The 25,152-nt window shown below is 43.9% G+C and overlaps 1 protein-coding gene across 1 annotated transcript in view; it reads left to right on the forward strand.

Moving 5' to 3' along the window:
- Nucleotides 1–25,152, forward strand: part of LOC124037251 (inactive phospholipase D5-like) — a 117,501-nt gene that overhangs the window by 69,046 nt on the left and 23,303 nt on the right. The window contains exon 2 of the mRNA XM_046351930.1: nucleotides 22,895–23,031. Coding sequence (XP_046207886.1) covers nucleotides 22,895–23,031 — 137 coding nt within the window. The remainder of the gene's footprint in view (nucleotides 1–22,894; nucleotides 23,032–25,152) is intronic.

The raw sequence follows: 25,152 nt of genomic DNA on the forward strand, positions 1-25,152 counted from the left end.
GGTGCTAAGGCTGCTGCAGCACCCCCTAAAAAATATGAATTAAAAAAATATGAATTTAATATATAGTCTGCATTCATTGTAGCTGTGGATTTTAACAAGGCTAATCTGAAAACAAGACTCCCTAAATTCTATCAGCATATCGATTGTGCTACCAGGGCTGGTTAAACCCTGGATCATTGTTATTCTAACTTCTGCAACGCATATAAGGCCCTCCCCCGCCCTCCTTTTGGAAAAGCTGACCAAGACCCAGCCTATAGACTGAGATTAAAACAGGAAGGTCCTGCGCTCAGGTCTGTTCAACGCTGGTCCGACCAATCTGATTCCACGCTTCAAGATTGCTTCGATCACGTGGATTGGGCTATGTTCCGCATTGCGTCAAACAACAACATTGACGAATACGCTGATTCGGTGAGTGAGTTTATTAGCAACTGCATTGGCGATGTCGTACCCACAGCAACTATTAAAACATTCCCAAACCAGAAACCGTGGATTGATGGCAGCATTCACACGAAACTGAAAGTGTGTACCACTGCTTTTAACCAGGGCAAGGTGACCGGAAACATGACCAAATACAAACAGTCTAGCTATTCCCTCCGCAAGGCAATCAAACAAGCTAAGCGTCAGTATGGAGACAAAGTATAGTCACAATTCAACGGCGAATGACACAAGAGGTATGTGGCAGGGTGTACAGTCAATCACGTATCACAAAAAGCAAACCATCCCTGTCGCCGACCAGGATGTCTTGCTCCCAGACAGACTAAACAACTTCTTTGCTCGCTTTGAGGATAATACAATGCCACTGACACGGCCCACTACCAAAACCTGTGGACTCTCCTTCACCGCAGCTGACGTGAGTAAAACATTTAAACGTGTTAACCCTCGCAGGGCTGCAGGCCCAGACGGCATCCCCAGCCGCGTCCTCAGAGCATGCGCAGACCAGCTGGCCGGTGTGTTTACGGACATATTCAATTAATCCTTATCCCAGTCTGCTGTTCCCACATGCTTCAAGAGGGCCACCATTGTCCCTGTTCCCAAGAAAGCTAAGGTATCTGAGCTAAACGACAACCGCCCCACAGCACTCACTTCCGTCATCATGAAGTGCTTTGAGAGACTAGTCAAGGACCATAACACCTCCACCCTAACTGACACCCTAGACCCACTCCAATTTGCTTACCGCCCCAATAGGTCCACCGACGACGCAATCGCAACCACACTGCACACTGCCCTAACCCATCTGGACAAGAGGAATACCTATGTGAGAATGCTGTTCATCGATTACAGCTCAGCATTTAACACCATAGTACCCTCCAAACTTGTCATCAAGCTCGAGACCCTGGGTCTGTGCAACTGGATACTGGACTTCCTGATGGGCTGCCCCCAGGTGGTGAGGGTAGGTAACAACATCTCCACCCCGCTGATCCTCAACACCGGGGCCCCACAAGGGTGCGTTCTGAGCCCTCTCCTGCAGTCCCTGTTCACCCACGACTGCGTGGCCACGCAAGCCACCAACTCAATCAACAAGTTTTCAGAAGACACTACAGTGGTAGGCTTGATTCCCAACAATGACGAGACGGCCTACAGGGAGGAGGTGAGGGCCCTCCTGTCAGGAAAATAACCTCACTCAACGTCAACAAAACAAAGGATATGATCGTGGACTTCGGGAAACAGCAGAGGGAACACCCCCATATCCACATCGACGGGACAGTAGTGGAGAGGGTAGTAAGTTCTTCGGCGTACACATCACGGACAAACTGAATTGGTCCACCCACACAGACAGCGTGGTGAAGAAGGCGCAGCAGTGCCTCTTCAATCTCAGGAGGCTGAATAAATTTGTCTTGTCACCAAAAAGCACTCACAAACTTTTACAGATGTACAATCGAGAGCATCCTGTCGCGCTGTTTCACCGCCTGGTACGGCAACTGCTCCGCCCACAACCGTAAGGCTCTCCAGAGGGTAGTGAGGTCTGCACAACGCATCACCGGGGGCAAACTACCTGCCGTCCAGGACACCTACACCACCTGATGTCACAGGAAGGCCATAAAGATCATCAAGGACAACAACCACCCGAGCCACTGCCTGTTCACCCCGCTATCTTTCAGAAGGTGAGGTCAGTACAGGTGCATCAAAGCAGGGACCGAGAGACTAAATAACAGCTTCTATCTCAAGGTCATCAGACTGTTAAACAGCCACCACTAACATTGAGTGGCTGCTGCCAACACACTCACTCAACTCCAGCCACTTTAATAATGGAAGAATTGATGTAAAAATGTATCACTAGCCACTTTAAACAATGCCACTTAATATAATGTTTACATACCCTACATTACTCATCTCATATGTATATGTATATACTGTACTCTGTACCATCTACTGCATCTTGCCATCTTTATGTAATACATGTATCACTAGCCACTTTAAACAATGCCACTTTTATAAGTTTTACATACCCTACATTACTCATCTCATATGTATATACTGTACTCTATACCATCTACTGCATCTTGTCTATGCAGATCCGTACCATCACTCATTCATATATTTTTATGTACATATTCTTCATCCCTTTACACTTGTGTGTATAAGGTAGTTGTTGTGAAATTGTTAGGTTAGATTACTCGTTGGTTATTACTGCATTGTCGGAACTAGAAGCACAAGCATTTCTTTACACTCGCATTGACATCTGCTAACCATGTGTATGTGACAAATACAATTTGATTTGATTTGATATATATATATATATATATAAAATAATAATAACAAAAGTAGTGCACTGGGTCTTTAATAGTGGGGAGGTCACCCGAGTTCCAAGGCGAACGGCAGCGTTTGTATTCTGACCTTTCTGTGTGATGGAGGTAAGAAGAGGACCTCGTCAATGATCAACTTGACTGCTTGACTGGCATTGAAAAGGAGATGCATCACACATATGATGGCTCATTGATATTGAATCGTTACTATTGATTATTAATCACAATCATTAGTATCCTCACCTCACATTCCCAATGTTGAAGTTCCTTCAGGAGATTCCACATAAAGATCCACTCTGGTGGTAACTCAGGTTGGTGCAATTGAACATGCTAAAGTCAAGGAACCATTAGAGCTAAACTCTATACCATTTAAACACCCATCACTCCATTGTGTGATGGCAGCAGCATTAATCAGTGGGTGACATGAGTGCCAATAACCAATCACAGACAGCAAAGCTCCTCCTGTTGGAACCCATGCAGCACACTGTTCTTGTATACTGAGTCTATCATGTACAAGTATCAATAATATGTTTTGTTTAACAGATTTCTTGTGCTTATATTTCTGGTGTGGTTTTCATTTAAGACCTTTTGGCCTTTCAACCTCTTTTTTTACCAGTTTTTGATTAATACTGTTTGGCTTCCACTTCTTTTCTTTGGTGAGAATAAATAAAATCGAATAAACACATTGTCAGTCACTGGCATGTAGCTAGCGCACACCTGTCTACCTCCAAGCCCAGACATGCAATACCAGTCAAAAGTTTTGACACACCTACTCATTCTAAGGTTTTTATTTATTTGTACTATTTTCTACATTGTAGAATACTAGTGAAGATGTCAAAACTATGAAACAACACACCAAAAAAAGTGTTTAACAAATCAAAATATATTTTATATTTGAGATTCTTCAAAGTAGCCACCCTTTTCTTGATGACAGCTTTGCACACTCTTGGCATTCTCTCAACCAGCTTCATGAGGTAATCACCTGGAATGCATTTCAATTAACAGGTGTGCCTTGTTAAAGTTCATTTGTGGAATTTCTTTAATGCGTTTGAGCCAATCAGACAAAGGTAGGGGTGGTATACAGAAGATAGACCTATTTGGTAAAAGACCAAGTTCATATTATGTCAAGAACAGTTCAAATAAGCAAAGTGAAACAACAGTCCATCATTACTTTAAGACAAGAGCTTTGAAAGTTTCTTAAACTAAAGTCATAAAAACCATCAAGAGCTATGATGAAACGGGCTCTCATGAGTACCGCCACAGGAAAGGAAGACCCAAATTTACCTCTGCTGAGGAGGATAAGTTAATTAGAGTTAACTGCACCTCAGATTGCAGCCCAAATAAGTGCTTCACTGAGTTCAAGTAAGAGACACATCTCAACATCAACTGTTCAGAGGAGACTTCGTGAATCAGGCCTTCATGGTCAAATTGCTGCAAAGAAACCACTACTAGGACAGCAAAAGAAGAAGAGACTTGCTTGGGCCAAGTAATATGAGCAATGGACATTAGACTGGTGGAAATCTACAGTACCTTGCAAAAGTATTCACCCCTTTGGCGTTTTTCCTATTTTGTCGCATTACAACCTGTAATTTAAATTGATTTTTATTTGGATTTAATGTAATGGACATACACAAAATAGTCCAGATTGGTGAAGTTAAATTTTAAAAACAACTTGTTTTAAAAAATTCAATTAAAATAAAACCGAAAAGTGGTGCATGCATATGTATTCACCCCCTTTGCTATGAAGCCCGTAAATAAGATCTGGTACACCTAATCTGGTGGTCCCAGCGCGCACGACCCACGTGGAGTTCCAGGTCTCCGGTAGCCTCTGGAACTGCCAATCTGCGGTCAACAAGGCAGAGTTCATCTCAGCCCATGCCTCCCTCCAGTCCCTCGACTTCTTGGCCCTGACGGAAACATGGATCACCACAGACAACACTGCTACTCCTACTGCTCTCTCTTCGTCCGCCCACGTGTTCTCGCACACCCCGAGAGCGTCTGGTCAGCGGGGTGGTGGCACCGGGATCCTCATCTCTCCCAAGTGGTCATTCTCTCTTTCTCCCCTTACCCATCTGTCTATCGCCTCCTTTGAATTCCATGCTGTCACAGTCACTAGCCCTTTCAAGCTTAACATCCTTATCATTTATCGCCCTCCAGGTTCCCTCGGAGAGTTCATCAATGAGCTTGATGCCTTGATAAGCTCCTTTCCTGAGGACGGCTCACCTCTCACAGTTCTGGGCGACTTTAACCTCCCCACGTCTACCTTTGACTCTTTCCTCTCTGCCTCCTTCTTTCCACTCCTCTCCTCTTTGACCTCACCCTCTCACCTTCCCCCCTACTCACAAGGCAGGCAATACGCTCGACCTCATCTTTACTAGATGCTGTTCTTCCACTAACCTCATTGCAACTCCCCTCCAAGTCTCCGACCACTGCCTTGTATCCTTTTCCCTCTCGCTCTCATCCAACACCTCCCACACTGCCCCTACTCGGATGGTATCGCGCCGTCCCAACCTTCGCTCTCTCTCCCCCGCTACTCTCTCCTCTTCCATCCTATCATCTCTTCCCTCCGCTCAAACCTTCTCCCACCTATCTCCTGATTCTGCCTCCTCAACCCTCCTCTCCTCCCTCTCTGCATCCCTTGACTCTCTATGTCCCCTATCCTCCAGGCCGGCTCGGTCCTCCCCTCCCGCTCCGTGGCTCGATGACTCATTGCGAGCTCACAGAACAGGGCTCCGGGCAGCCGAGCGGAAATGGAGGAAAACTCGCCTCCCTGCGGACCTGGCATCCTTTCACTCCCTCCTCTCTACATTTTCCTCCTCTGTCTCTGCTGCTAAAGCCACTTTCTACCACGCTAAATTCCAAGCTTCTGCCTCTAACCCTAGGAAGCTCTTTGCCACCTTCTCCTCCCTCCTGAATCCTCCGCCCCCTCCCCCTCCTCCCTCTCTGCAGATGACTTCGTCAACCATTTTGAAAAGAAGGTCGACGACATCCGATCCTCGTTTGCTAAGTCAAACGACACCGCTGGTTCTGCTCACACTGCCCTACCCTATGCTCTGACCTCTTTCTCCCCTCTCTCTCCAGATGAAATCTCGCGTCTTGTGACGGCCGGCCGCCCAACAACCTGCCCGCTTGACCCTATCCCCTCCTCTCTTCTCCAGACCATTTCCGGAGACCTTCTCCCTTACCTCACCTCGCTCATCAACTCATCCCTGACCGTTGGCTACGTCCCTTCCGTCTTCAAGAGAGCGAGAGTTGCACCCCTTCTGAAAAAACCTACACTCGATCCCTCCGATGTCAACAATTACAGACCAGTATCCCTTCTTTCTTTTCTCTCCAAAACTCTTGAACGTGCCGTCCTTGGCCAGCTCTCCCGCTATCTCTCTCTGAATGACCTTCTTGATCCAAATCAGTCAGGTTTCAAGACTAGTCATTCAACTGAGACTGCTCTCCTCTGTATCACGGAGGCGCTCCGCACTGCTAAAGCTAACTCTCTCTCCTCTGCTCTCATCCTTCTAGATCTATCGGCTGCCTTCGATACTGTGAACCATCAGATCCTCCTCTCCACCCTCTCCGAGTTGGGCATCTCCGGCGCGGCCCACGCTTGGATTGCGTCCTACCTGACAGGTCGCTCCTACCAGGTGGCGTGGCGAGAATCTGTCTCCTCACCACGCGCTCTCACCACTGGTGTCCCCCAGGGCTCTGTTCTTGGCCCTCTCCTATTCTCGCTATACACCAAGTCACTTGGCTCTGTCATAACCTCACATGGTCTCTCTTATCATTGCTATGCAGACGACACACAATTAATCTTCTCCTTTCCCCCTTCTGATGACCAGGTGGCGAATCGCATCTCTGCATGTCTGGCAGACATATCAGTGTGGATGACGGATCACCACCTCAAGCTGAACCTCGGCAAGACGGAGCTGCTCTTCCTCCCGGGGAAGGACTGCCCGTTCCATGATCTCGCCATCACGGTTGACAACTCCACTGTGTCCTCCTCCCAGAGCGCCAAGAACCTTGGTGTGATCCTGGACAACACCCTGTCGTTCTCAACTAACATCAAGGCGGTGGCCCGTTCCTGTAGGTTCATGCTCTACAACATCCGCAGAGTACGACCCTGCCTCACACAGGAAGCGGCGCAGGTCCTAATCCAGGCACTTGTCATCTCCCGTCTGGATTACTGCAACTCGCTGTTGGCTGGGCTCCCTGCCTGTGCCATTAAACCCCTTCAACTCATCCAGAACGCCGCAGCCCGTCTGGTGTTCAACCTTCCCAAGTTCTCTCACGTCACCCCGCTCCTCCGTTCTCTCCACTGGCTTCCAGTTGAAGCTCGCATCCGCTACAAGACCATGGTGCTTGCCTACGGAGCTGTGAGGGGAACGGCACCTCAGTACCTCCAGGCTCTGATCAGGCCCTACACCCAAACAAGGGCACTGCGTTCATCCACCTCTGGCCTGCTCGCCTCCCTACCACTGAGGAAGTACAGCTCCCGCTCAGCCCAGTCAAAACTGTTCGCTGCCCTGGCCCCCCAATGGTGGAACAAACTCCCTCACGACGCCAGGACAGCGGAGTCAATCACCACCTTCCGGAGACACCTGAAACCCCACCTCTTTAAGGAATACCTAGGATAGGTTAAGTAATCCCTCTCACCCCACCCCCCCTAAGTTTTAGATGCACTATTGTTAAGTGACTGTCCCACTGGATGTCATAAGGTGAATGCACCAATTTGTAAGTCGCTCTGGATAAGAGCGTCTGCTAAATGACTTAAATGTAAATGTAAATGTAACCAACCAATTACCTTCAGAAGTCACATAATTAGTTAAATTAAGTCCACCTGTGTGCAATCTAAGCGTCACATGATCTGTCACATGATCTCAGTATATATACACCTGTTCTGAAAGGCCGCAGAGTTTGCAACACCACTAAGCAAGGGACACCACCAAGCAAGTGGTACTATGAAGACCAAGGAGCTCTCCAAACAGGTCAGGGACAAAGTTGTGGAGAAGTACAGATCAGGGATGGGTTATAAAAAAATATCAGAAACTTTGAACATCCCACGGAGCACCATTAAATCCATTATTAAAATGTTTAAAGAATAGGGCACCACAACAAACCTGCCAAGAGCGGGCTGCCAAACCAAAGCTCACGGACCAGGCAAGGAGGGCATTAATCAGAGAGGCAACAAAGATACCAAGGATAACCCTGAAGGAGCACCAAAGCGTAGATTGGAGTATCTGTCCATAGGACCACTTTAAGCACTACACTCCACAGAGCTGGGCTTTACAACAGAGTGGCCAGAAAAAAAATAAACAAACATGTTTGGTGTTTGCCAAAAGGCATGTGGGAGACTCCCCGAACATATGGAAGAATGTACTCTGGTCAGATTAGACTAAAATTGAGCTATTTGGCCATCAAGGAAAATGCTATGTCTGGCGCAAACCCAACACCTCTCAACACTATGTTTTTCATTGGCAGGGACTGGGAAACTGTCCAGAATTTAAGGAATGATGGATGACACTAAATACAGGGAAATTCTTGAGGGAAACCTGTTTCAGTCTTCCAGAGACGGACGGAGGTTCACCTTCCAGCAGGACAATGACCCGAATCATACAGATAAAGCAACACTTGAGTGGTTTAAGGGAAAAATGTAAATGTCTTGGAATGGCCGAGTCAAAGCCCAGACCTCAATCCAATTGAGAATCTGTGGTATGACTTAAAGATTGCTGTACACCAGCGGAACCCATCCAACTTGTAGGAGCTGGAGCAGTTTTGCCTTGAAGAATGGGCAAGAATCCCAGTGGCTAGATGTGCCAAGCTTATAGAGATATACCCGAAGAGACTTGCAGCTGTAATTTCTGCAAAAGGTGGCTCTACAAAGTATTGACTATGGAGGGGTGAATAGTTATGCACGCTCAAGTTTTCCGTTTTTTTGTCTTATTTATTGTTTGTTTCACAATAAAAAATATTTATATCTTCAAATTGATAGACATTTTGTGTAAAACAAATGATAAACCCCCCCCCCCAAATCCATTTTAATTCCAGCTTGTAAGGCAACAAAATAGGAAAAATGCCAAGGGGGTGAATACTTTCACAAGCCACTGTATCCTTTGGTCGATGATTCCAAATTTGAGATTTTTGGTTCCAACGGCCGTGTCTTTGTGAGATGCAGAGTAGGTGAACGGATTATCTCCCCATGTGTGGTTCCCACCGTGAATCAGGGAGGAGGAGGTGTGATGGTGCTTTGCTGGTGACACTGTCAGTGATTTATTTAGAATTCAAGGCACACTTAACCCGCATGGATACCACAGCATTATGCAGTCTTATGCAATCCCATCTTGTTTTTGTTTAGTGGGACTATTTGTTTTTCAACAGGACAATGACCCAACTCCAGGCTTTGTAAGGGCTATTTTACCAAGAAGGAGAGTGATGGAGTGCTGCATCAGATGACCTGGCCACAATCACCTGACCTCAACCCAACTGCGATGGTTTGGGATGAGTTGGACCACAGAGTGAAGGAAAAGTAGCCAACAAGTGTTCAGCATATTGCGATCTCCTTTAATTAAGACTGTTGGAAAAGCATTCCAGGTGAAGCTGGTTGAGAGAATGCCAAGAGTGTGCAAAGCTGTCATCGAGGCAAAAGGTGGCTACTTTGAAGAATCTAAAATATATTTTGAATGTAACACTGTTTTGGTTAGTACAAGATTCCTTATGTGTTATTTCATAGTGTTGATGACTACAATGTAGAAAATAGTAAAAATAAAGAAAAACCCTTGAATGAGTAGGAGTGTCCAAACTTTTGACTGGTACTGTAAATTAAATAGATACTGACCTAGACCATGTGGCAGGCTACATTTTTTCTGTAACATGTTAGTATTGAAATAGTAAATTACTTCTCATAATGCAGACTGGAGTAATGAAAGTTCTTGCAGGGATCAGCGCTAACCTTTAGGCCCAGTACCGATGGAATGAATTGATGGCAATCCCCCGCTGATTGGGTATTGATGAATGTTGCAACAGTAATGCCTCTGCATAAATTGCCAACAGATTGAGACTTATAATAAATAATAATAATAATATATGCCATTTAGCAGACGCTTTTATCCAAAGCGACTTACAGTCATGTGTGCATACATTCTACGTATGGGTGGTCCCGGGGATCGAACCCACTACCCTGGCGTTACAAGCGCCATGCTCTACCAACTGAGCTACACAGGACCACTTGGCTTGTCTCTTGTTTAAGTGGTGATATTACATTAGGAAATAAACAGTGAGTTGGGTGTCTAGGATAAACTGTAAATTGAGTGACAACAATTATGCTAATGCTAACTTTTGGCAGATAAGCCTGATCACAGCCAATCTTACCATTTGATGGTGTACCAGTGATTGTAGATTATATTATCAGATGTGTAGGCTTATAACGTGCATGCTGAAATGGAGGCTTACCCAGGCACTTTCAAGTATAGGATTTTTTTTAAAGTGGGTTTTCTCCCTCCAAATCACCCCCCCTCAACTAAGCTGTTACTATCATTTGTGTCAGAGCTGATTAGGCTACTTATCCTTGAAACCAAAATTCCCCTTGATATTCCATCCCGCCACCTCCTATCTGCTTGTCTTCATGACAGATGAGATCCAGGTTCCATTGATTGGTTCAGCTATGTGACTGGCCATCAGATTGAAACTGAAATATCTGGCATTTCGCCAGACATTCTCCGCACCAATACAGCTATCATAAAGCTGGCTGGACTTGTTTGCCAAGCTGTAAGCCCAACTCATTATTATTAATTCACAGTTCTGACTTTACAGGATCAAATATGTCAAAAGAGTTATGGGCACTATGTTAATGTGAGGATCGGTTTGCAGTAGCCTATACAGAATGTAGGCTACATTCATCTGATATTGCCATTTGCTTGTTCCTTAGTTGAATTTCCATGTCAATCTTAGTCCTGGGGTACCTGGGGCTCTGCAACATTTCTGAAGTCGCACAGTTGTGTCGCACTTTTGTGTCATGGTGTCACACATTCCTCTGTGAGGCTTTTAACCAGCCTTTGGACAAAACCAAACCAGTATAACAAATTATTAATTCTAAACCAACACAACGAGCATCTCTGCACTTCTAGATGGAAATATCAGGGCCATGGAAAAATGGTACCATTTGCACTGTAAGTATCTTGTCTGGGCCATCAGCCAACATGAATACAGTCTGTCCTTCACTCTGGAAATGGAAAAGGAGTGAGCGTGTCCAGCGAAAGACCATATATCCCAGAGTGCCTAGCCTTGATATGCTGAGTATGTGCAGAGACTCATCCGGCTGACAGGACACACTGTCCTGACTCACTGGCTCAGGGGACCTACACACTGTCATTTAAAGAGGAGGCACAGTACTGTAGTGAACAACACTGTGTGATGGGCATAGCGGTAGAAAGACAGTGAATAAGAAGACAGGAGCCAGGAGACTGAGGAACCAGACACTGTTTGGACTAGGTGGTGCGTTTGCCAGCACTTTGTTGCAGGTGTCAGAGATATGCACACCGAAGACACAGTGCAACATCAGGTGATATACTGTATATTGTGGTCTGGGGAATAGTTCAATGACACAAATGTTGTAAATCATTGTGCTTGTAAATAAGTATGTTCTATAATTATTAATTATTGAAAATTGTTTCAATAATTTATTTTAGGTATGCTTTTGTTTTGTCCGATGGCTACAGCAGTTCTATGGAACTTAACTGAATCAATTTAAAAGTCCTTGAACTCCATTTCAGGGGCAAAATCCTAATCTATCAATTCAATATCGTGATTACAGATTGTTTGCTTAAGTTTGATCAATTTCACTGTGAATTAGTGTACCAATAAATTGATCCCACTTGAATGTTTGATAAATGAGGCTGATTTAAATTGGGTCGATTACTGCCTATATTGTTGATGTACACTCAACCTTAGCAAAACTGTTACAGACCTCAGCATATACCATGTTTCGGTATATTAGGAAGTTGTTTTGATCTTTCAAATGATGCCCCTAGGGAATGATCTCTTGTGTGTTGCTTTGAAACAACATGTATGTACTGAATGTTGGTACATTACATAACATGTAAACAAGAACATAGATGAAGATTTTCCTGTGGGCTCACCCAATGGAGGGCCCTCCCTCTGTTCTTGGTACAACATAATTTAATTACTCTTCTTAATGTAATAACTTTTAAGTAGTATATAAAATAAAGCCATATATTGCAATATCCATTGTTTGATAGATATACAGTACACCTCACTATTTCTTACTGTAGCTATCTTTCTACCTTACGTGAAGTAAAGATACTCTAATTCCCTTTCCTTAGCTGTTGTGCATCATACCACCAGTTTAACTTATTCCACTTCTCTTTGTTTTAGTTACACCTTTGGAGAGGTGCAAGATCTGAAGATTTCACTGTTAATGTTGGGTAGAGAAGCCATTTGTACTTGATAAGCTTGAAAAAAGTGATATCCTTTAAACATTATTCAGGAAGCAGATTTAGCACCAACCTTCAGAGACATAAATAAAACTCAGAGGTATTGATTTATAATTCAAGAAGAGCATCTCTAAGATTGCACATACAGTGCCATCAATCAGAGATATTCTTTTAAAAAATCTGGTACTCCAAAGAACTTTCTTATCAAATCAATCTAACTGATTACACTGTTTTGGTGTGTCAACTGTATTTTACACGTTCTCCACACTACTGTAAGTCCCCTGTGTGTAAAGTGTCTATATGTAAAAGGTAAACACAGTTCTTACACCAACATGCATTAAGTGTCTGTTGTTTAGGAAATGTGCCAAACAATGAAATCAAATCCAAGTTTATCCGTCACGTGCGCTGAATACAACAGGTGTAGACCTTACAGTGAAATGTTTACTTACAGGCTCTAACCAGTAGTGCAAAAAAGGTATGAGGTGAACAATAGATAAGGAAATAAAACAACAGTAAAAAGACAGGCTATATACAGTAGCGAGGCTATAAAAGTAGCAAGGCTACATACAGACACAGGTTAGTCAAACTGATTGAGGTAGTATGTACATGTAGATATGGTTAAAGTGGCTATGCATATATGATGAACAGAGAGTAGCAGTAGTGTAAAAGAGGGGTTGGCAGGTGGTGGGTGGCGGGACACAATGCATATAGTCTGGTTAGCCAATGTGCGGGAGCACTGGTTGGTCGGCCCAATTATTCAAAATGAATTCCAATTCTTTCTTCCTGGTACGTTTGTCAGTGTTCATCATGAGTCTCAGCACCCACAACAGTCTACCAAAGGCATCATCATGAGTCTCAGCACCCACAACAGTCTACCAAAGGCATCATCAGGGCCCTTTTTCCGAAAAGCATGTTAAGGCTTAAGGCTAAGTTCATTGTTAGATAGGAGCAGCGTTGGGCCTCCTAATTGGCGCAGCGATCTAAGGCACTGCATCGCATTGGCTAGCTGTGCCACTGGAGATTCTGGATTTGAGTGCAGGCTCTGTCGCAGCCAGCCGCGACCGGGAGACCCATGGGGCGGCGCACAATTGGTCTGGTTCGGGCAGGGTTTGGTCGGCAGAGATGTCCTTGTCCCATCTCACAATATAGCGCACATCCAGTGGCGGGCCGGGCCGGTCGTCATGGTGTACGGTGTGTCCTCAGACACATTGGTGGGGTTGGCTTCCGGGTTAAGTGGGCATTGTGTCAAGAAGCAGTGCGGCTTGGTTGGGTTCTGTTTCGGAGGACACACTCCTCTCGACCATCGCCTCTACCGAGTCCATACGGGAGTTGCAGCGATGAGACAAGACTGTAACAACCAATTGGACACCACGAAGTTGGGGAGAAAAGGGGGTAAGAAATACAAAAAAAATCATTCAAAAGATAGGAGCAGCGTTAAATCTGAGCGGTTTCCCAAAACCATCATTATAAACACGTGTAATCTAACACCTGCCTCAGACCACTCGTAGAACAGCTAATTGCATCGTTAGGCTCTTTTTTTGCCCTCCCACGTCACTTTAAACACAGAAGATCTTCGCTAAACATAGAATCACATGGTTTATAGTATCTGTGTCACTCACTGCTGAACTTCAGAACAAAGTTGACTACAGACACAAAGCTGCCAGTGTCTTTGCAATTGATAAAAACGAGTGACATTGCTATAAAAATACGCTTAAAATGAAAACCAAGAAGACTGCATTTAAATATTAACTACAGAACGACTGATATGTTTTTTTTTGAGCCGATGCCAGTTTTTAGAGGTGAAGGAGGCCTCGACTTTCCCTACTAAATTAGAATGGAAGATCCTCTCACAAGAATACAGATGGGAAATAGAGTGTAGCATATAGTTATACTCTGCTTCTTGCTTGTCTGTACAACATGCCAAGTTCCATAAGAAATCCTCCTCTTCGATTAGATGTTCCTCAGAAAAAGATAAATCATTGTCTTTTTTTAATGGGAAGTAAGGTGTGTTTACAAAGAAGTCACGATTGAAAAACCTGACATTAGCAAAATCCCAGAGTAATATTTCCAATCTAAGTCAGTTGTCATTGCTTTTCCTGTTTTACATTTTTGAGCACTTATGTTCAACACAAGTGTATAACTACTTTTTCTTACACAGTTTAATATTTATATAATGTAATTTCCCCTGCCCTTTCTGTTACAAGTTGTATCTCTGGATGTGCATGTTTTGGCTTCTAGGTGTTCTGAAGGTGAGGCTGGTGAGCGATGACAGTTCTTCTGGTACAGGGACTGTGGTAGACCAACCTTGTGGGTGGGTAGAGGTTAAAACTGAGTGCTTAGAGATCTCTGGGACTTGATGAAGGAATGTTGTAGGTTACTGAACCCGTACAGAAGAGGTGTGCAGCCATCTGTTAATCACTGCTGAGAGCCAAGTATGAATTAAAGCAAGTATTTCTGCTTTTTAGTTATTTCAATTATCTTGTTATAAATATGACCGACCCAAGGGAAGCACATTTAGCTTGTAGCTTCTATGAAACCAACCATAAATCCCTGATTGTCAGGCCCTGTCAGTTTCGATCAGTACAGCTCAACACTTGAAGTATATGCTGAAAGAAAGACAAATCTGGTTTGTTGTGGGCATAAGCTGTATAGCTGGATAGCTGTATACATGTTAAAGTGTTAAGTGACAGCATTGTCCAATTCTTGTACTGTATGTAGGCTGAAGTCAACAGGCAAACGCTCCAGCTGTTCATCTATTCTGGAATCAAATTTTCAGCGAGTACAAATTAAATGGAAAATGAAGTTGCATCTCTGGTCACAGCAGTGGCTTACAGATAATTGGCTTGCCTCAAAACAATCTCTGGTCACAGCAGTGGTTTACAGATACTTGGCTTGCCTCTAAACAATATCTGGTCACAGCAGTGGTTTTCAGATACTTGGCTTGCCTCTAAACAATCTCTGGTCACAGCAGTGGTTTACAGATACTTGGCTTGCCTCAAAACAATCTCTGGTCACAGCAGTGGTTTACAGATACTTGGCTTGCCTCAAAACAATCTCTGGTCACAGCAGTGGTTTTCAGATACTTGGCTTGCCTCAAAACAATCTCTGGTCACAGCAGTGGTTTACAGATACTTGGCTTGCCTCAAAACAATCTCTGGTCACAGCAGTGGTTTACAGATACTTGGCTTGCCTCAAAACAATCTCTGGTCACAGCAGTGCCTGACAGATACTTGGCTTGCCTCAAAACAATCTCTGGTCACAGCAGTGCCTGACAGATACTTGGCTTGCCTCTAAACAATCTCTGGTCACAGCAGTGGTTTACAGATACTTGACTTGCCTCGAAAACAAGACTGGCTGTTCAAATGTTCATGAAACAATGCGACCACGCCATGGGGCTTCATTCTCTGCAGAGGTTCTCCAATGTTTAGAGTCCACTTTAGTCAAATTATTCCAGGATATAAAACCATAACACTATACGAGGTCTGAGTGTTTTCCCTCTACCTGTGCTTCGGTATACCCCTTTCCTTCGAGAAGTATAAAGGCATGTTAGCTCTAAAATAGGAGTAGTCTGTTGCTCTAAAATAGGAATAATCATCTCCTGACATTTGCCTGCCTTTTGCTTGTGTACAGTAAGACAAAAAATTGACTATGGGTGTCTCAGAAAATAAGTTGTGACTTGTCTAGACATTTACATTACCCTTTTCAATATTACAGTAATCTAATTAGTTAAAATGCTCTAAATGACCGATACCACAGAACCATGACTACCATGGTAAAATAGTTTTCATTCACCTTACATAACATTCTGAAAGCGAGTTGACTGTAATGGCAGTGAGTACACACAAGTTGGGAAAATAACTATAATGGGCCAACTTTCCACTGCATCCTGCACCTCTAACATTTTCGCCTAATGTTTTAATCCTTGATGAAGAAACACCCTCTATTCAGCACGCATCTACAGTATACCTCAGGTCCCTGAATGTGAATGCACATCCAGGTCGACCTTCCCTTCAATTGGGTGTGTGACTGATGGGAACCCTGCCAGCTGACATGTACCAGTCAGCCTTTTCACAGGGACTATAACTTTGAAGCTTTTACAGCACTTTGAGCAGGATTGGGGCTTCACGCAAAGTCAGTCCAGCCTCTTAGTAGTGAGGGTGAGACCCAATGAGGTGTCTAATGTCTTTGTCGAAGATGTGGTCTGTTGCCTCAATCAATCAAATATATTTTATAGAGCCCTTTTAATATCAGCAGTTGTCAAAAAGGGCTTGACAGATACCCAACCTAAACCCCCAAAGAGCACACAATGCAGAGGCAGAAGCACAGTGGCAAGAAGAAACTCCCCTAGAAGGCATGAACCAAGCAGAAATGTATTGTGTTCCGGTTCCTATAGCCAATTGGATACTTGTTTCATTAGGAGTAGACTTTTGTGTTCAGAGGTTGGAGTCCCTATATAATCCTCTATACTTATATTCATATTACTGGACATTGCTGTGTGATACTTGGTAGTCATAAGGTGGGCAGTGCTGTTTGTACTCAGTGTTCTTGTTGGTGGTGATTACTGTTTCTTTCTCAGTCTTACCAAAGTGGACAGGATGTTCACCGAGGAGGGCACGGCTGTTTTTCAGCAAGGGAGAAAGATTTTGGTAATTGAGGGTCTATTGATTCTGGCCCCTTTCCAGGGGCAGATATTTGGCAGAGTCTCAAGTGCATATACAATATGACCCCTCCCAGCAACACAAACATAATTCACATATATGTCCTAATGTGCCCACAGGGGTCCTATATGATCATGTTAGAGAAATGTATATGTACCTACAACTGTAACTGTGTTTTTGTTGTATGACATCAAGTTCTTTTCAGTACTGAACTTGGTGATGCTACCCATTTCATGGCCCTTTGTGTTCAAGGGTAAATATGTTTGGCTCCCTTTACAGCAGTTAGAGATGGGGACACATTTGATATTGTTTTATTTACAGGCTTGATGTTTTGGATTAATTTGGTCATGGTTGTAAATCAATGGCACATTAAACAATGTTTTGGTTGGAGTTATGATTTACCACTGTACAAAGTGCATTGGGTATACTTTTAATCGATACGGATAACATGAGAATATACTGTACATGAAGGAATATTTCAATGGATATTATGTGATGTTATGATTCACTTTTTCTACCCTCCAAGGACAACCAAGTATGTAAAAACAGGACAAACAAAATCCTAGCAATAAAATATAATATACTATAAACTGACCAGGTCACTGAGGAAACTATAACCTGGGGTTTTTGGAATATAAAGTGTGACTAGATGATACAATATATGGCTATCCAATACTTTCTCATTATAAGTCAGCCCCCCTCGGCAATAGCCTATGTCAGGGCTCTCCAACCCTGTTCCTGGATAGCTACCATGCTGTAGGTTTTCGCTCCAACCCTAATCTAGCTCATGTTATTCTAATAAATAGCTGGGTTATAAACTGAATCAGGTTAGTTACAACTAGGGTTGGAGTGAAAACCTACAGGAGGGTAGCTCTCTGGGAACACGGTTGGAGAGTCTTGGCCTACAGTATATAATAAGCAAACACACACAGAACAGGCTCCGGAGGAGATGGCTGTCGTTTTTCGGGCTCCTAACCAATTGTGCTATTGTGTGTGTTTTTTCGTGTAACTTATGTAACTTCGTGTAACTTTGTACATAACGTTTCTGCCACCGGCTCTCAGGACCTAAAATAGCTTCTGTATATCAGAACAGCGATTACTCTCCTCATACTGGGCAATGATTTTTTCTTAATAACAAGTCGGATGCAAAGGATTTACTTCAGACACTGGACAAGGCCAAAATCCCTGTCATTCGCATGAAGAAGAGACGGAGATATAGGGGACGTAGGAATCCTATAATATATATATAATATATATATAATCCTATAAGAATCCAACGGAGAGTGGGTAATCCGCCTCTACAATCCGCACTATTAGCCAACGTGCAATTATTGGATAATAAACTGGATGAGCTCCGATCAAGACTATCCTACCAACAGGACATTTAAAAACTGTAATCTTATGTTTCACCGAGACGTGGCTGAACGACGACATGGATAACATACAGCTGGCTGGGTTTTCCGTGCATCGGCAAGATAGAACAGCTGCCTCCGATAAGACAAGGGGTGGTGGTCTGTGTCTATTTGTCAATAACAGCTGGTGCACAAAATCTAATATGAAGGAAGTCTCAAGGTTTTGCTCTCCTGAGGTAGAGTATCTCATGATAAGCTGTAGACCACACTATTTACCAAGAGAGTTTTCTTCAATATTTTTCGTAAGCTGTCCATATACCACCACAAACCAATGTTGGCACTAAAACCCAACTCAACGAGCTGTATAAAACCATAAGCAAACAAGAAAATGCTCATCCAGAGGCGGCGCTCCTAGTGGCCGGGGACTTTAATGCAGGGAAACTTAAATCCATTTTACCTCATTTCTACCAGCATGTTACATGTGCAACCAGAGGGGAAAAAACTCTAGACCACCTTTACTCGAAACACAGAGACACGTATAAAGCTCTCCCTCCCCTCCATTTGGCAAATCTGACCTTAACTCTATCCTCCTGATTCCTGCTTACAAGCAAAAACTAAAGCAGGAAGTACCAGTAACTCGCTCCATACGGAAGTGGTCAGATGACACAGATGCTAAGCTACAGGACTGTTTTGCTGGAATATGTTTTTTGTGATTCTTCCGATGACACCACATCAAATAAAATAACATTGTATTGGTCACATACACGTGTTTAGCAGACACTATTGTGGGTGTTGCAAAATTATTGTGTTTCTAGCTCCAACAGTGCAGTAATATCTAACAATTAATATCTAATAATTTCACAACAATACACACAATACACACAAATCTAAAGTATAGGAATGGAATTAACAATATATAACAAGTGGTCACTGGCTTCATCAATAAGTACACTGATAATGTCATCCCTACAGTGACCATACGTACTGTACATAACCCTACCAGAAGCCATGGATTACAGGCAACATCCGCACTGAGCTAAAGGGTAGAGCTGCCACTTTCAAGGAGCGGGGCTTATAACCTGGATGCTTATAAGAAATCCCGTGATGCCCTCCAATGAACCATCAAACAGGCAAAGCGTCAATATAGGACTAAGATTAAATCCTACCACACCGGCTCCGACACTCGTCGGATGTGGCAGGGCTAATACGGACTAGAAAGGGAAGCACAGTCGCAAGCTTCCCAGTGACACAAGCCTACCAGATGAGCTAAATGACTTCTATGCGTGCTTCGAGGCATGCAACACTGAAGCATACATGAGAGCACCAGCTGTTCCAGACAACTGTGTGATCACTCTCTCCGTAGCCGATGTGAGTAAGACCTTTAAACAGGTCAACATTCTCAAGGCCGCAAGGCCAGACGGATTACCAGTCAAGTGTCTTCACTGACATTTTCAACCTGTACCTGACCGAGTCTCTAATACCAACATGTTTTAAGCAGACCACCATAGTCCCATAGTCATGGCTCACATCAACAGCATTATCCCAGAAACCCTATACCCACTCCAATTTGCATACCGCCGCAACAGATCCACACTGCCCTTTTCCACCTGGACAAAAGGAACCCCTACATGAGATTGCTATTCATTGACTACAGCTCAGTGTTCAACACCACAGTGCCCTTAAAGCTCATCACTAAGCTAAGGACTCTGGGACTAAAAACCTCCCTCTGCAACTGGATCCTGGACTTCCTGATGGGTCACCCCCAGGTGGTAATGGTAGGTTAAAACACATATACCACGCTGATCCTCAACACGGGAGCCCCTCAGGGGTGTGTGCTCAGTCCCCTCCTGTGCTCCCTGTTCACCCATAACTGCATGGCCAAGCACGACTCCAACACCATCATTAAGTTTGCAGACGACACAACAGCGATAGGCCTGATCACCGACAATGATGAGACAGTCTATAGGGAGGAGGTCCGAGCTCTCCCTCAACGTCATCAAGACAAAGTGGTGGTCCTTCTGTAGCTCCTTCTGTAGCTCTGTAGCTCAGTTGGTAGAGCATGGCGCTTGTAACGCCAGGGTAGTGGGTTCGATCCCCGGGACCACCCATACGTAGAATGTATGCACACATGACTGTAAGTCGCTTTGGATAAAAGCGTCTGCTAAATGGCATATATACAAAGGAGATGATAGTGGATTACATGAAAGGAGGGCTGAGCACACCCCCATTCTCATCGACGGGACTGTAGTGGAGCAGGTTGAGAGCTTCAAATTCCTTGGTGTCCACATCACCAACAAACTATCATGGTCCAAACACCCCAAGACAGTCATGAAGAGGGCACGACAACGCCTATTCCCCCTCAGGAGACTGAAGAGATTTGGCATGGGTCCTCAGATCCTCAAAAAGTTCTACAGCTGCACCATCGAGAGCATCCTGATTGGTTGCATCTCCGCCTGGTATGGCAACTACTCTGCCACCGACCGCAACGTGCTACTGAGGGAAACGTGTACAGCCTAGTACATCACTGGGGCTAATCTTCCTGACATCCAGGACATCTATACCAGGCGGTGTCAGAGGAAGGCCCTAAACATTCCCAAAGACTCCAGCCACCCTAGTCATAGACTGTTCTCTATGCTACCGCACAGCAAGCGATACTGGAGTGGCAAGTCTAGGTCCAAAAGGCATCTTAACAGATTCTACCCCCTAGCCATAAGACTTCTGAGCATCTAATAAAATGGCTACCCCCAACCCCTCCCAAACCCCCTCACCATTGTTACGCTGCTGCAACTCTGTTTATTATCTATGCAGTCACTTTACCTCTACCTACATGTACATATTACTTCAATTACCTTGACTAACTGGTACCCCCTGTATATATCCTCGTTACTGTTATTTTATTGTTTCTCTTTAATTTGTTATTTTTACATTTTCTTCTTATTCTTTCTTTTTTATAGTTTATTTTAGTAAAACCACATTATTGATTAAGGGCTTTTAAGTAAGCATTTCACTGTAAGGCCTACACCTGTTTTGGGTTCCCGAATGGCGCACCGGTCTAAGGCACTGCATCTCAGTGCTAGAGTCGTCCCTACAGACCCGGGTTCGAATCCAGACTGTATCACATCCAGCCATGATTGGGAGTCCCATAGGGCGGCACACAATTAGCCCAGCATTGTCCGGGTTAGGGTTTGGCCGGGGTAGGCCGTCATTGTACATTTTGAATTTGTTCTTAATTGACTTGCCTTGTTAAATAAAGATTAAATCAAATAAAAAACCTGTTGTATTCGGCGCATGTGACAAACAAAATGTGATTTGATCTTGATTTGATAAACACCCTTTAGTGGGTGGGTAGATAACGGTAATGAACTATTAAATGAATTACAGCAACCAAATTCGTTTGCTGATTGTTATGTTTGAGTGGATCAGTCGCTAAATGCATGGTCTGTCACCATAAGTGTGTTTTCTTTATGCCCCATGGCATTGAAGCTTATGATGATGTAAAGGACATTTGAAATTCTGAGCAACCACATGTAAGTAGCCCAAGCAGCAATTATAATTCATGTATAAATGATGTTAATTATAAGTCCACAGTACATTTCCCAGTTCAAAGTCAGCATATCTTTCTATGGGCACATGTTGTTCTTCAGTTGGTGCCCTTTGAGGATACTAATTAGCAGAGTGAATATAGCTTAGCACTCTCACATCAGATGTTGCACAGAGGAGATGAAACATTTGTATTTTACCTTTATTTAACTAGCAAGTCAGTTAAGAACAAATTCTTATTTTCAATGACAGCCTAGAAACAGTGGGTTAACTGCCTGTTCAGGGGCAGAACGACAGATTTGCACCTAGTCAGCTCGGGGGTTTGAACTTGCAACCTTCCAGTTACTAGTCCAACGCTCTAACCACTAGGCTACCCTGCCAGTGAACCATTGACAGTGAACCTGCCATCTAAGCATAATTAGTAACAAGGGTGCACCATTCACATACATAATATTGTTCACACAGTTTCCACAGGCATATTTACTTTAATAAAAATGCATTTGACTACATTAGACCTCAAGACCTTGTTATTGATATACCCACAATTATTTTATTAGATGATCTGTCTGAGAGAGACTAATAAATACAGTGTTGTGATGATATACTGTATACAATGCAGATTTTCTGCCTTTACAATATCACTTTTTCAGGCTTAGCCAAGGTCCATGTGTCCCATGTGATTTGGACAAGCCCCGAGTAGTACTTTCTCATAAATGATTGATTTAGGGCAAAATCAACCTGTTTTCAGTAGATCACTCTACCACCAGCCCTGTCCTCCCTGTAACTACTTTGTTCTCCCTTTTCCCATCATTATCCTTCCAACCAAGGGTCACCTTTTCACCATATTGATCCAGGATGCAGCCTAAATATGTCAAGTTAGTGGCTATAAATACCAGGTTGGAATTAAAAGGCCTCTTCAGTGGGTTCCCTGTTGGCTTCTCTTCTCCATATGGTAGAGCCATATGGTGGAGCCTGAACATGTGGCCATGCACAGTATGTACATGTTTGTGTAAAATTCCCCTGGTAACACGCTGCTATCATTTATGATTTGCTGTGCGGTGCAATACATCAGGCTGTGTGAGTGCAAGGTTGGGGCACTTTGACCATCTCTAGGCGAAATAAAAATAACAAACAGTCCATTTGTTTCTTCTCTTTTGCAGTCTCAGCAGAAATGCATCGTAATCTTCGCTTTGGTGTGCTGTTTCGCTGTCCTGGTGGCCTTGATCTTCTCGGCGGTGGATGTCTGGGGAGAGGATGAAGACGGTATAACAGAAGAGAACTGTAACAAGAACTGCAGGTGAGATACCTTCCAGCCATCACAATCTCTCAATTTCAAGATTATATTCATCTGCCTCTCTCTATACACTATAATAACACTGTCAATCATGTCAATCATGTTATTTCAGCTGGATACATAAATACACTATACATACAAAAGTATGTGGACACGTCTTCAAATTAATCGATTTGGCTGTTTCAGCCACACCCGTTGCTGACAGGTGTATAAAATTCAGCACACAGCCATGCAATCTCCACAGACAAACATTGGCAGTAGAATGGCATTATTGAAGAGCTCCGTAAATTTCAACGTGGCACCGTCATAGGATGCCACCTTTCCAACAAGTCATTTTCGTCAAATTTCTGCCCTGCTAGAGCTGCCCCAGTCAACTGGAAGTGCTGCATTGGTGAATTGGAAACGTCTAGAAGCAACAACGGCTCAGCCGTGAAGTGGTAGCCCACACAAGCTCACAGAACGGGACCGGAGAGGGCTGAAGCGCGTAGCACGTAAAAATCATCTGTCCTCGGTTGCAAGACTTACTATCGAGTTCCAAACTGCCTCTGAAAGCAAAGTCAACACAATAACTGTTCTTTGGCAGTTTCATGAAATGGGTTTCCATGGCCGAGCAGCCACACACAAGCCTAAGATCACTATGCGCAATGCCAAGCGTCGGCTGGAGTGGTTTAAAGCTCACCGCCATTGGACTCTGGAGCAATGGAAACGCATTCTCTTGAGTGATTAATCACACTTCACCATCTGGCAGTCCGTCGGACAAATCTGGATTTGACAGATGCAAGGAGAACGCTTCCTGCCCCAATGCATAGTGCTAACTTTAAAGTTTGGTGGAAGAGGAATAATGGTCTGGGGCTGTTTTTCATGGTTCAGGCTAGACCACTTAGTTCCAGTGAAGAGAAATCTTTGTTTCAGCAGGACAATGCCCCTGTGCACAAAACGAGGTCCATACAGAAATGGTTTGTCAAGATCGGTGTGGAAGAACTTGACTGGTCTGCAGAGAGCCCTGACCTCAACTCCATTGAACACCTTTGGGATCAATTGGAACGCCGACTGCGTGCCAGGCCTAATCGCTCAAAATTAGTGCCAAACCTCATTAATGATCTTGTGGCTGAATGGAAGCAAGTCCCCGCAGCAATGTTCCAACATTTAGTGGAAAGCCTTCCCAGAAGCTTAGAGGCTGTTATAGCAACAAAGGGGGGACCAGTTCCAAAGTAATGACCATGATTTTGGAATGAGATGTTCGACGAGCAGGTTTCCACATACTTTTTGTCATGTAGTGTACGCTGTTCCCTTTGAATGCATTCCATTGCTAGCCCATCAACATGATACCAGCAATCAGGCTTGTGTGTATTTCAGCCAGACAAAAGAGTATAGGGAATGAATCCTCCAATTTCATGGTGCATGTAGCCATGTCTTACTCTGCAGATTCATTTGAGGCAGGCAGGCACATGGTTGGTTATTACTCAATTGGACTCTACTCTGTGTTCCATTAGTAAATCATCTGCCTGTGTGCACTGGCTCAGGTTGCTTGTTACCAGAATCTCTCTCCCTCTCCAGACATGTATCTGCGCCCTCAAGAGCAATCTGTCCGACATCTCTCTCCTCAATGAGGGTAGAAAATGTAATTCCAACTTCTAAAGTTGAAATTGATTTTTGTTACTCTGTGGGGCCACCGGGACTTTGAGACAAGAGAGAGACGCATTTGTTCACACATCACCAAAAATATACATTTATTGTCCTGGCATCATCAAAGGGCCAGGGTGGTACAGTCATTTCTCACCACTTAGTCAAATAGAAATGCTCCTCTTGCGCTGATGCGTCTTAGCAGTGTGCCTAAATCTCTAAACCACAGTGTTTGTTTCTGTTATGCAGATTTCCTCTAATCAGGATGCTCTCTAGAGTGGAATGAATCATGCTTGGTAAGCAAATACGCACTTCTGAAACGAGATGGCATTCTATTGGACTGTATCGATGACAGGGCACATCTGAAAGCATTGTATGAGGAATCATTTATCTTGAGCCATGGATTTGATTGTTTGAGGAATAGGAAAATCCACCGTGCTCATTCAGTTAGAGTGGACCTAGCTTCGTCCGCTAAGTCAGTCAGGTGTAGATAAAATCAAT

The sequence above is a fragment of the Oncorhynchus gorbuscha genome, linkage group LG06, assembly GCF_021184085.1.
Source record: "Oncorhynchus gorbuscha isolate QuinsamMale2020 ecotype Even-year linkage group LG06, OgorEven_v1.0, whole genome shotgun sequence".
In the NCBI taxonomy this organism is placed as follows: domain Eukaryota; kingdom Metazoa; phylum Chordata; class Actinopteri; order Salmoniformes; family Salmonidae; genus Oncorhynchus; species Oncorhynchus gorbuscha.